At 42.9% G+C, this 13,314-nt stretch overlaps 1 protein-coding gene across 11 annotated transcripts in view; it reads left to right on the top strand.

Moving 5' to 3' along the window:
- Positions 1-13,314, top strand: part of LOC115159493 (guanine nucleotide exchange factor VAV2) — a 216,772-nt gene that overhangs the window by 42,342 nt on the left and 161,116 nt on the right. For all 11 annotated transcript variants that reach the window (XM_029709261.1, XM_029709272.1, XM_029709269.1 and 8 more), the window contains one exon: positions 13,156-13,272. In XM_029709261.1, coding sequence (XP_029565121.1) covers positions 13,156-13,272 — 117 coding nt within the window. The remainder of the gene's footprint in view (positions 1-13,155; positions 13,273-13,314) is intronic.

Here is a 13,314-nt window from a genome sequence, read left to right as displayed (position 1 = left end):
AGCACCATCACACCTCCTCCTCCATGCTTCACGGTGGGAACCACACATGCAGAGATCATCTGTTCTCTGCGTCTCACAAAGACTCAGCGATTGTAATGCGGGTCGTATAAAGGGGACCAAGGCGCAGCGTGTATAGTGCTCATATTTACTTTTTAATGAATACACTTTAACAAAACAACAAAACGACCGACAACAGTTCCGTTAGGTGACATACACTAAACAGAAAACAACTACCCACAAAACCCAGGAAGAAAAACCCCTACTTAAATATGATCTCTAATCAGAGGCAATGAGGATCAGCTGCCTCCAATTAGAGATCAACCCCAACATAGAAATAGAAAAACTAGAACTTAGAAATGGAAAACATAGAACAACCCAAAACACCCCCCTGTCACGCCCTGACCTACTCTACTATAGAAAATGACATCTTGCTAGGGTCAGGACGTGACAGCGATGGTAACCAAAAATTTCAAATTTGGACTCATCAGACCAAAGGACACATTTCCACCGGTCTAATGTCCATTGCTCGTGTTTCTTGGCCTAAGCAAGTCTCTTCTTCTTATTGGTGTCCTTTAATAGTGATTTCTTTGCAGCAATTCAACCATGAAGGCCTGGTTTATGCAGTCTCCTCTGAACAGTTGATGTTGAGATGTGTCTATTACTTGAACTCTGTGAAGCATTTATTTGGGCTGCAATTTCTGAGGCTGGTAACTCTAATGAACTTATCACCTGCAGCAAAGGTAACTTTGGGTTTTCCTGTCTGTGGCGGTCCTCATGACAGCCAGTTTCATCATAGCCCTTGATGGTTTTTGCGACTGCGTTTGAAGAAACTTTTAAAGTTCTTGAAATTTTACGGCTTTGACTGACCTTCATGTCTTAAAGTAATGATGGACTGTCGTTTCTCTTTGCTTATTTGAGCTGTTCTTGCCAAAATGTGGACTTGGTCTTTTACCAAATAGGGTTATCTTCTGTATACCCCCCCACCCCACCTTGTCACAACTGATTGGCTCAAATGCGTTAAGAAGGAAAGAAATTCCACAAATTAACTTTTAATAAGGCACACCTGTTAATTGAAATACATTCCAGGTGACTACCTCATGAAGCTGGTGGAGAGAATGCCAAGAGTGTGCAAAGCTGTCATCAAGACAAAGGGTGGCTACTTTGAAGAATCTCAAATATAACATATATTTTGATTTGTTTAACACTTTTGTGGTTACCACATGATTCCATATGTGCTATTTCATAGTTTTGATGTCTTCACTATTATTCCACAGTGTAGAAAATAGTCAAAATAAGGAAAATCCCTGGAATGAGTAGATGTGTCCAAACCTTTGACTGGTACTGTATGTTCTGAAACATGGCAGTTTAGTACCTTCTCACCTCTGAGGCGATAACCAGCATGTCCATGTCCCGCACCGTGTATGAGTCTGATATACTCTAGCATGCACTTTATGGGAAAACATTAACCTTAAATGATTCCTCATGTAAAAGCAGCCCCCCCCCCCCCCCCCACACACACACACACACACACACACTTACTTTGCTTGCTGCAGGCTTTGTGTGACTGACTGGGACTGTGATCTCTACAGAGGTGCCTTCATGTGGCCTTCTTTCCCAGGCTGGCTGCATGTAGAGCAGTAGAGGGCAGGGCTGGCGCTGGGAGGCTGGCTGATGAAAGCCCCAGCTCTCTGTGGCTTGGACCCGTCTCTCTGATGCTTCCCCCTCCCTCCCCATCCCCCCTCCCTGCCTGTCCTCCCTGCTCCCCTTCTGGAGGATCACTGGTAGAGACTGCATGTTTGATCCTGCAAAGCTCTTGTTCATCGCCATATCCGCCTGACAAAACTCTCTCTCTCTCACTGTCTCTTTCTCTCGCTGTCTTTTACTCTCAGATAAGAGATGAGCCTCTTGCTATCTCTTCTTTGGTACAGCAGACATTGCTGTAGTCTACCCAAGTCTCTTTTATATTACAGGACGGGTGGTGTCATAGATATCTGAGAAGTTAATTAAATTATCCTTGGGAGAGGTGCTGAGTATCCCACACAGACAGGTTTGGATCATTTCTGACTGTTTCTTCAAATCATGTGAAAATTATACACATCAAGCGGATATAACCGCCTGCCATGACGAGAGGTGTCTAAAAATGTACAGACGGACAAGCCCTACACACACACACACACACCTCTGAGAAAGCTTTTATCTGAACAGTCATTAATTCGGAGGGACGGTGCCAAAAAGCTTTTCGATGTAATTGTCAGGGGAGTGTAAACAGGAAGTGTGCTTCATGCACAACGCTGACAGCACCAGCCAAGGAATATGAAGCACGGACAGAAAATGAAGTGTCGTTTTAGACCTGCGGCGTAATGTTATGAGACATTTGACGCAATACACTGACCTTTAGCGATGTTGTGGAAGTGTTGAATAACTTGTTCTACTCAGGCAGCATTCCCACTGCACAACAACAAGTCAAAGCGGGCCAGAAGTGCCCCCCAAACAGAAAATCATCCCCCAACCAAAAGTTGCTTAATTTATTTTATGTCAGTTAAGATTATAACAAGTTAAGATTTCAGCTAGGGATGAATCAGTGTGATGACCCTACATCAGCTATTGCTTATCACAGAGGGCTATGCCAAAAAACATTCATGCCAAAAACATTCAGGAAAGGTATGTCAAGACAGCCCCAGGTTTACAGTTAATTATTGATATTGGATAAGGCAATACATTCACAGAAAATGGTTACTTCTCCTTTCAAAAGCCAGTGCAATATATCCACTGCTGTTCGTTACATACAGTTGAAGTCGGAAATGTACATACACCTTCGCCAAATACATTTAAACTCAGTTTTTCACAATTCCTGACATTTAATCCTAGTAAAAAATTACCTGTCTTAGGTCAGTTAGGATCACCACTTTATTTTAAGAATGTGAAACGTCAGAATAATAGTAGAGAGAGCGATTTATTTCTGCTTTTATTTCTTTCATCACATTCCCAGTGGGTCAGAAGTTTACATACACTCAATTAGTATTTGGTAGCATTGCCTTTAAATTGTTTAACTTGGGTCAAACGTTTCAGGTAGCCTTCCACAAGCTTCCCACAATAAGTTGGGTGAATTTTTTTCCCATTCCTTCTGACAGAGCTGGTGTAACTGAGTCAGGTTTGTAGGCCTCCTTGCTCCCACATGCTTTTTCAGTTCTGCCCACAAATGATCTATGGGATTGAGGTCAGTCCTTTGTGATGGCCACTTCAATACCTTGACTTTGTTGTCCTTAAGCCATTTTGTCACAACTTTGGAAGTATGCTTGGGATCATGGTCCATTTGGAAGACCTATTTGTGACCAAGCTTTAACTTCCTGACTGATGTCTTGAGATGTTGCTTCAATACATCCACATAATTTTCCTTTTTCATGCCATCTATTTTGTGAAGTGCACCAGTCCCTCCTGCAGCAAAGCACCCCCACAACATGATGCTGCCACCCCGTGCTTCACGGTTGGGATGGTGTTCTTCGGCTAGCAAGCATCCCCTTTTTTCCTCCAAACATAACGATGCTCATTATGGCCAAACAGTTCTATTTTGTTCCATCAGACCAGAGGACATTTCTCTAAAAAGTATGATCTTTGTCCCCATGTGCAGTTGCAAACCGTAGTCTGGCTTTTTTATGGCGGTTTTGGAGCAGTGGCTTCTTCCTTGCTGAGCGGCCTTTCAGGTTATGTCGATATAGGACTCATTTTACTGTGGATATAGATACTTTTGTACCTGTTCCTCCAGCATTTCCACAAGGTCCTTTGCTGTTGTTCTGTGATTGATTTGCACTTTTTGAACCAAAGTAAGTTCATCTCTAGGAGACAGAACACGTCTCCTTCCTGAGCGGTATGATGGCTGTGTGGTCCCATGGTGTTTATACTTGCGTACTATTGTTTGTACAGATGAACGTGGTACCTTCAGGCATTTGGAAATTACTCCCAAGGATGAACCAGACTTGTGGAGGTCTACAATTGTTTTTCTGAGGTCTTGGCTGATTTCTTTTGATTTTCCCATGATGTCAAGCAAAGAGGCACTGAGTTTGAAGGTAGGCCTTGAAATACATCCACAGGTACACCTCCAATTGACTCAAATGATGTCAATTAGCCTATCAGAAGCTTCTAAAGCCATGACATTATTTTCTGGAATTTTCCAAGCTGTTTAAGGGCACAGTCAACTTAGTGTATGTAAACTTCAGGAATTGTGATACAATGAATTATAAGTGAAATAATCTGTCTGTAAACAATTGTTGGAAAAATGACTTGTGTCATGCACAAAGTAGATGTCCTAACTGACTTGCCAAAACTATAGTTTGTTAACAAGACATTTGTGGAGTGGTTGAAAAACGAGTTTTAATGACTCCAACCTAACTTCCGACTTCAACTATATCTCCAGTGGATGATAATGTTATTGTTTCTCACTAAAGATCATAAGAATCCCACAATTTCTTCTGTAAATTGCCTGTTTGGTGTGTAGCTGAGCTGAGCTGGCTGGGTAGCTGGCTGGCTGATTGAATGATTGTTTACATTGGTGAACACATGGAGGGTAGGCAGGCTGATTAAAGCCCCAGAGGCTGATGGGTAATTAACAGGCTGTTCTCCATGTTAATAGCATTAGTCACCTTCCAGGTAATCATGAATCACACCAGCTGTACTCCCTTACATTCCTCTATACCTCAGGCCGACTACGCCATAAGCCCTCTCAAAGGCTTTAATAGTGTTTTTTAATGTGATTATCATTATATTTCCATGCTGTTTCATAGATAGGTTTTGATTTTAGAATTGAATTCAGAGAAAGATGTTCATGTTATAGGTTTCATTTCAGGTATGGGATGAGACTTGGGGGTGACCTCCCCATGGTATAAAAGCATTTGAATAATGTAGGCTTTTATTATAATCTCAGAAATGGATTGACTTTAACTGAGTATTGAACCCTGATAGTCATCCCTCGGCATGCCATGGTCAACTGTCCCACTATTTTGACTTTTGGCTGGGGCCCATAGTTGACATAAAAGATTTGAGAGGTTATGTGATCCCTTTAGTTTGGTGCACTAGCTCAGATAAATAAATATTGTACATAGTTCAGCTACCGTGTGTCTATTTTGTTTATGTCAACATTGCTTTCTTTTTTCTTTTCATTTTTTACAATATGACTAAAGTGTTTTTTAAGTAAAATAGATGTATTATCATGATATGAATTTAGTGATCCCAAGCTAAAGAGGTGCAGGCAGAAAATGGATTGTCACAGGCACAAAGAAGCCAACATCCAAAGTTTGGTTTGAGGCTCTGTGACAAAGCAGCCGTGGTGTGTGAATAAAGCATGTCAGGTGGATTTGAGGTATTATGGGCCTGCTGATGTTCCTAATATGCCACAGTGTTTGACAATTAAAATGTGTTTCTAACTGAACTCATTATAGGCTAGTATAAACCTCTCTCCTATAGTGAACCCGAACTAGTTTTTATTTGCCGAAAACACACTCAATACTGCTGTTACACTGGGCTATAAAAACATAGATAGCCCCCTCTCCATGTATGGTGTTTCTGACCTTCCCAGGGAATGATGCGGAAGGAGCTAGATCTAAGACTGAATCTAAATCACTGCTATGAAAAATGGCTTGGTGAGGATGGAGGGAGAAGGTCTGGGAGAAGATGAATGCAGTCCTGTGCTCCCCCACTCTGGTGTCATAAATGACCTGGCCACTGATCGGGTGTAGTCTCTGATTCTCAGAAGCCTTCTCCACACATTACTCATGGGGCTGAGACTACCAATAACATAACTAGAATGAGATTCTATTTCTATGCTACCGACAATCAGAGATTCCTAACACACTGCTTCTCTCCAATGTCTATGGTACACAGCCCATTCTGCACCCAGAGTACATAAACAACCTCTTAATCAGCCGTCCCAGTTGTCCATCTATATCTATAGGTCTCATACATTAGCTTTGTTTGCACCCAGATTTTGCAAGTTGACTGAATTATGAAGAACAGGGTTGGAAAGGGCAGGGGTAATGTGAGTCTTGACTTTTTCCAGCCCATACCTCTGGCTTGTCTAAAGACAACAGGAAGTTAACTCTCCAGAGTGACCAGAGCAGCCAAGTAGATGATGACATAAGGAAATTCTCAACCACGCTCTAGATAGGCTTGGTCACGCGAGGGTGAAAGCCCTGTGTCAGAAAACAAAACAAAGAAATATTGCATGTAATTTGTCACCCATTTGCAACCTCAGAGGAGGCAGTGTGATGAATTATTACTTTGCAGAAAGATGTGGGGGGAAACGAGCGTTGAAAGAAAAGGAAAGGGAAAATGAGCTCAGACAGAATTGAGGGGATAAAGGCTTTTTGCTGTCTTTTGTCTTCTGCTGGCCTGGGTCCAATCATCTCCTACTCCTCTCCTCTCCCTCCCATGGTCGTCAATATGTTCTGCTCTCTGTCTCTCTCTCGTTCGCTAGCTCACACGCACGCACGCACTCACACACACACACACACACACACACTCACACACACAAATACACACACGTGGTGGAGGCATACACATGTCAGCCTATTCTAGTGGCTGACTGACGACACCCACCAGGGTTTACTCAAAGGTCCACTTGTTGATTGACAATGGCATAGATGACGTCACATGATTAGGGTGGATTGGGGATTGAAGCTGTGTAGCCCACATGTTGAGGCACATCTATTTTGCAGCTGGTTGGATCTAGCTGTGGCGAGCTCTGCCTAGTACTGTGAGAGAGACGGTAGTACCGTGAACTTGAAGGAGTAGCTCGTCTCTATTCTCTCCATTATCCATGAGAGCACATCCTTTGTTCCCAGCTGAGGATGGTTCTGCTTCAGCGGGCAGAGTACTTTCATGACAGTTATTTTCTCTCTCTTTCCTCCGATCTACTTCACATTTATCACACAGTTTTTTTCCCCCTTAAAAGAGGACTTCCTTTCAGTTGACTGAAGTTCACCGGTTTTCTATTTTCAGCAGATTGACCTGTGTGTTTGTGTGAAAGAGAGACAGAGAGAGAGTGACATTTGAAATGTCTTTATTCTTTTGGAACTTCTGTGAGTGTTATGTTTACTGTTAATTCTTATTGTTTATTTCACTTCTGTTGATTATATTAACATATGTTTCCCATGCCAGTAAAGCCCTTGAATTTAATTGTCAGAAAGAGAGAGCGAGAGAGAGAGCGAGAGAGAGAGCGAGAGAGAGAGCGAGAGAGAGAGCGAGAGAGAGAGCGAAAGAGAGCGCGCGCGAGAGAGAGAGAAGATATGTTAGTTGCACAATGCACTCAAGGGTTGGGGAGTAACTGATCACATGTAATTATCAACAAAAAAAATTAACTGTAGTCAGTTACGTTACTAGCAAAAATATTTTAACCAGATTACAGATACCTTTTTAAAAACTAGATAATTACTTCTTGGATTAATTTTAAATTCAGAAAGGATGTTTGCGAAAATAATATGACACATTTCTCTTTTCTCAATGACATTCAATTCAGTTAAGTTTGTTCCACCTGAGCGAGTCAAAGACCACTATGATGACACACCAAATGCGATTGATGGATCCTTTTTGTTTTCTTCCAATGACTCTTAAGTAACGGAAAGTAGTCAGATTACTTTACTGAGTTTGGGTATTCCAAAAGTTACGTTACTGATTACAATTTTGGACATGTAACTAGTAACTGTAATGGATTACATTTAGAAAGTAACCTACCCAACCCTGGTACACTTCCCTGTTCAAGTATTCCTCTTATCTCAGAACTGCCCCTTAAAGAAATTAGCTTGTGTGGTTACATCTTTATATACAGTGGGAGCAAAGGTGAAGGTGGACTTGCCTCAGTTATCTCAACCATTCTGAAAACCTAGTGCAACTCTCCCTCTGGAGTCTGGATTTTCCAATGAATTATCATCTTTTGTAATGGAGATTAACCTTTCTAAAAACCTGTAAACCTGTGCAAATTTGAAATGCTTCGTGTGTTGTGTGTTGGGGCTTGATCTAATAACATGGGGGCTCCGTGCCCTTATATGGGGCTTTAGGGGTAATGCTATCAGATTAATATTTGCATAGTGTCCATGTATTATTCATGGAGCGTCTGCCTCCCCAATTAGCCTGAGCAGGGCATTTCTCTTGACTGGCTTTAACATCTGTGCGACCCGGAAGTCTGCCTGCCGTCAGGGATAACAGTAGGGAGGGGGGTCCGTGGCCCCCTGATGTCCTCCAGGCCCCCTGGGTGTCTGTTCACACACGCCACCAATCACAGGGTGTGGCTGACTACCTATCCCCAGAGAGAAGGGTGTTTGTAAGCCTAAGGGCAGGGCTGGTGAGAGGATGAAAGACAGAGCATGGACTTCCATGTGTGTGTTCTCGTAGCACAAAGCAGTCAAGATACTGTAGTATCTAGCGTGTTCTACTGTCGGTTTCACAGATCCTTCACCAGAAGAGCCTGGTCTTTACACACACACACACACACACACACACACACACACACACACACCTCTCTCCCTGTAGCTCCTCACCCATCTGTCAGAAGCAGTGCAGCCTCTTTTATGTGGGCTGCTGTGGAGGACAAGAAAGGGTTGCATGGGCTATAGATAGATTTATTTGACCATTTCAAACATGGTACAACCATGCATGTGGATAATGCATTTAAAATCATTGAGGATGATACACAAAAGTGGTCGTCTTAAATAAATGGTTCAAAATGAACAAACATAAACATAGTAGTCGAAGGCTACACAGTAGACCAGACCTACTAGGCATACGTGGGTTATACATAACACACAACAAAACAAAGGACATGACGACATCTAGCCTAGGCCCTGAAGCAGGCCTCCCTCACTAGATCAGCAATCTCAGGTTCCTTAACTGAGTTAGAGGATGGTGGCCAGGGGATTCCAGATGATGGTGATGCCAGGTGATAGTGACGGAGATGGCTTGCTGGTCCTGATGTCGTCCTCAGCTCAGCCTCTCCGTAGCCTGGACTTCATACTCCTCCACAACTAATGTGTAGCACCCAGTTGGGTGATGCCTCTGCTGCTGCTACAGCGCAAGAAATGCCCACCACACATCAGTCCAGAGCAGATGTTCAGTACGAGCCGCTCCATTTCCATAATGCAGTCAGGTCTCATTGATCAAAAAGCAGCTAGAGCTGAGATGCATCTTTTAAATGCAAACATTGTACATTAGCCAGCTAGCTAGCCAGCCAACCTGTCATCAGTCCTGCAACCCTGTGGGTAAAAACAACTAGATATATCCAATCCACAACCCAATGACTAATCAAAAACCAAAAAGCTGATTTAAAAAAAACTAAACCTAAACGAGAACTAAAATAGGTAACAAATGTACAGAGCTCTCTGTTTAGGCTGTGTTACAGCGCCATGGCAACCACGGAAGCTGCTCTCTCTCTCTTCCCCCCCTGCGGTGTTCTGTTCAATTCTGTTCTCACTTTGCAGAGGTGTGTGTAGTGATTCATTCCTGTAGCACCACACAGCACCAGCCGCTGTCTTTGTGTTTTAAATGACTGTGTTGGTCTGCTTGACTCTCTCCTAGACAGCCTTCACTCTCTCTCACTGACTAAACCAATCCTCTGACTGACTGTGACTGACTGTCTGATCCAGTCACTGACTCATATCGGCTGTCTCAGTCTGCGTGAATCCATCTCTTCATCTCTCCACTCCCGTCTCTCCGCAGACTGTATTCCCCTCTTTTCCCCCTAGCTTGCTCAGTTGCTCCACACTTATTCTTTTTTCATCATCCTCAGTCAGACACAACAACCCTTCTCCTCCTCCCATCCTCCTCTCCCCCACGGGGCTTGTTCTTTCCCGGCTTTCCCCCTCATCGTTTTCTCTTTTCCCTGACACCAAAGCACCTCAGTTTTGCCAAAACAACCCTCATCGCCTTCTCCTCCCCCCCCTTTCCATCTCTTTCATTTCAGAGTGCTCGGGTTTATGAGGAAGCTCTAATTTGCATCCCATCATTTCTGAAGTAGTGGGGATGCAGTGCCCTCCAGGGTTACGGTACCTCCACAGGGTTGTGGTAATGCATTATTCTCTGTGTGACGGGGTGGGGTTGGGCAAGCCCCCCCCGGATGACAGCTTTTTGCTTCCTGTTTCTTTTTGCTGTTCGCCCTTGTCATCCTCCTCTCTTCCTGTTTCTCTTCTCCGCCCCAAACCAACAAGTCTTCTTTCTTGTTAACTCCGGTTGTTGGCTGTTGTTTGCTCTATTAAAACTCAGAAGTCCAAGTCGGAGATGTCACTTCAGTAGAACACACACACACACACACACACACACACACACACACACACACACACACACACACACACACACACACACACACACACACACACACACACACACACACAGGCTAGAAGATACACACACACACACACACACACAGTGGTCCCTCCAGGTGTGTCTTTTTCCATGGCCAGTGGGTTCCGGGCTGGTCATGGTGTTTGTGTTTCACGACAGATCATGATACTGTGTGGCGTCTTCAAGGTTGGACTGGGCTACTCTTTGTAAACACGCAGGGTTGTTGGTGAAACCAAATCTAATATGTCTCAATAATAACAATGGCTTGATAAGAAATGGCTTATTGCTGTTTGAGACACAAGAGATGTGCTAAATTAACTATTTCACACAGAAAAATCACAGACAAGACTAGCTATGGATATGTGGGGTAACACAGACTAATCCCATGTGTGTTGTATTCAGGCCAGAAGCAGCCTGAGGACCTGACCATGTTTAGTGTGTCCAAGGGTGTGTTCAGAGCTGGTCTGTGTGTGTTTTCCACTGAGCAGATCATAATTCACCCATCCCCCCTCATCTCTGTTATGTACAATAGGCTACATGCATTAGAATGTCCTCCACATAGAGATCATAGAAGTGACTATCTGGAGCCACCCACTCCAACCACCTCTTGCAAATGTTACCTTTTATCCCTGGCAAAAGAATACGCTTTTTTCCCTCTCCTTTTGAAGATCGGCAGACATGATAACCTTAGCTGGTGAACTGCAAATGCTACGGCAGCGGGCTAGCCAATCACATTTCTCGTCGCTGGCCGGTGTGGCTCTCTTATAGGGCTCAGTGCGGTGACTATCTCTGTGGGGATGTGCTGCATGAATGTGAATGAGTCAGAAGGTCTCTGAGGTCTGGACACACAGGATGAATATCCATGACAATGGACAATAACGGATCATATCTCAAACACATAGGCCTATTCACTTAAAAATGCTACTAACATGAAAACACAGCAGGTGCCCCCCCCCAAAAATCAAATGTAACGTACATCCTGCTATCAACACACATTCCATAGCAGCTGAAAGGAGTCAAGGACGTGTTTCAGGCTCAAAGATTTAATCGGGGCCACAACAAATCTGAACTCATCATGAGGGCCCTCAGTGGCTGGCGAGTCTGCGTACCCACATCCATACCCACACAAGCAGTCAAATCCCGACTGAGTTCTTAAAATAATTGTTTATTTTTAAATTGGAAATTGGTCCTACGGCCATGCCTGTTGCCCATCCCTGCTATAGAGAGCAGGTTCATATAGTAGCTACAACATCAGTGCATAAGGCATATTTGGCTTATACCAAATGGTGTCTAATATGTACTTCCAAATCCAATGATGTCTAAATCCATGCTAGAGGGAAAGCACAGTTCATACAACACATCTCCTATAGCTGAAGAGGTGACCCTAGTGTGGGTTTGAGTCAGTGATAATACTATGAGATACTATGACATGGCTTGGAGGACAATGCTACGAGACAGGTGGTCTCTCTGCCTGTGTTGTCTGATTCAGAGCACTACAGTACTTCAGTCCCAGACTTAGACTGAGCCTCAGGAGCACAGTCAGTCTGTCATCGTGTTTAATCACGCTTAACATACATACAGGCGGATTAAGTGGAGAGCCTGTCAATCATGGCCAGGAAATGAAATAGGCCTATTCTCTAAAATATATCACACTGATATTGCTTATTAACCGATCCTGTTTAATAACTAGCAGTCAGATTGAGCTAGAAATACTTCAGATGTTCACAGCAGTCCCTCATTTTAGCACAACGTTTTTGTTCCTTCTTTTACTTTTGTCAATTAAGATTCACGTCACTCTATAATCAATATTATTCAATAGGTATCATTTCAATGGCCATTATCGCAACATCTCAGCACATACATCATTTAACAGATGAAGAACACTATTAGGAAAATACCCCTCAACATAGAACCTTCTCATTACTGCATGTGTGCACCTGCTGGATGGGACCAGGGAGGCGCTCTCCCAAAAAATCGATCCACAAACAAGCCGCGGTGGTGGGTACAGGTTGGCGATACTGTAGAATGTAACTTTAAACTCTAATAAACAATGTTAGCATTTCTACTCGCGTGTTATCTTTTGTAAAAAAAACTGTGCGACATGTTTAGCGATAGGAATATGCTTGAAAAGGTTAGCAGTTGTGTAAAGTACTTAAGTAAAAATACTTTAAAGTACTACTTAAATCATTTTTGGGGGTATCTGTACTTTACTTTACTATTATTTATATTTTTGACTACTTTTATACTTTTACTTCACTACATTCCTAAAGAAAATAATATACTTTTTACCCCATTCGTTTTCTCTGACACCCAAAAGTACTCGTTACATTTTGAATGCTTAGCGGGACAGGAAAGCACCTAAAGAGAAAATCCCCTTTCATCCCTATTGCATCTGATCTGGTGGACTTTCTAAACACAAATGCTTTGTCGGTAAATTATGTCTGAGTGCTATCCGTAAATTAAAAAAAACAAGCAAATCATGCCGTCTGGTTTACTTAATATAAGGAATTTGAAATGATTTATACTTTTACTTTTGATACTTAAGTATATTTAAAACCAAATACTTTTTAAACTTTTACTCAAGTAGGATTTTACTTGGTGACTTTCACTTTAACTTGAGTCATTTTCTATTAAGGTATCTTAACTTTTACGCAAGTATGACAATTGGCTACTTTTTCCGCCACTGAATGTTAGCAACATAAACAATTATTACACTTGAGGGGCTCGAAAGCAATGCAGTGTAATGTCCAGACTGATGGGAACACACAAGTGCGCATCGTCACAGATCTCCACACGGTTTCTGACATTGTGGTGTTTCCTTTCTCTCGCTTCCAGTTTCTGTGTCTGAAGAACATCCGGACATTCCTCAAGGTGTGCCACGACAAGTTTGGCCTGCGCAACAGTGAGCTGTTTGACCCATTTGACCTGTTTGATGTCAGGGACTTCGGCAAGGTGAGTGATATTGATTTTGAATGGGAGGTCATTGTGGTTTGG

Source organism: Salmo trutta, chromosome 23, assembly GCF_901001165.1.
Source record: "Salmo trutta chromosome 23, fSalTru1.1, whole genome shotgun sequence".
NCBI classification, from domain to species: Eukaryota; Metazoa; Chordata; class Actinopteri; order Salmoniformes; family Salmonidae; genus Salmo; species Salmo trutta.
This window is presented reverse-complemented; position numbering and strand designations above follow the sequence as displayed.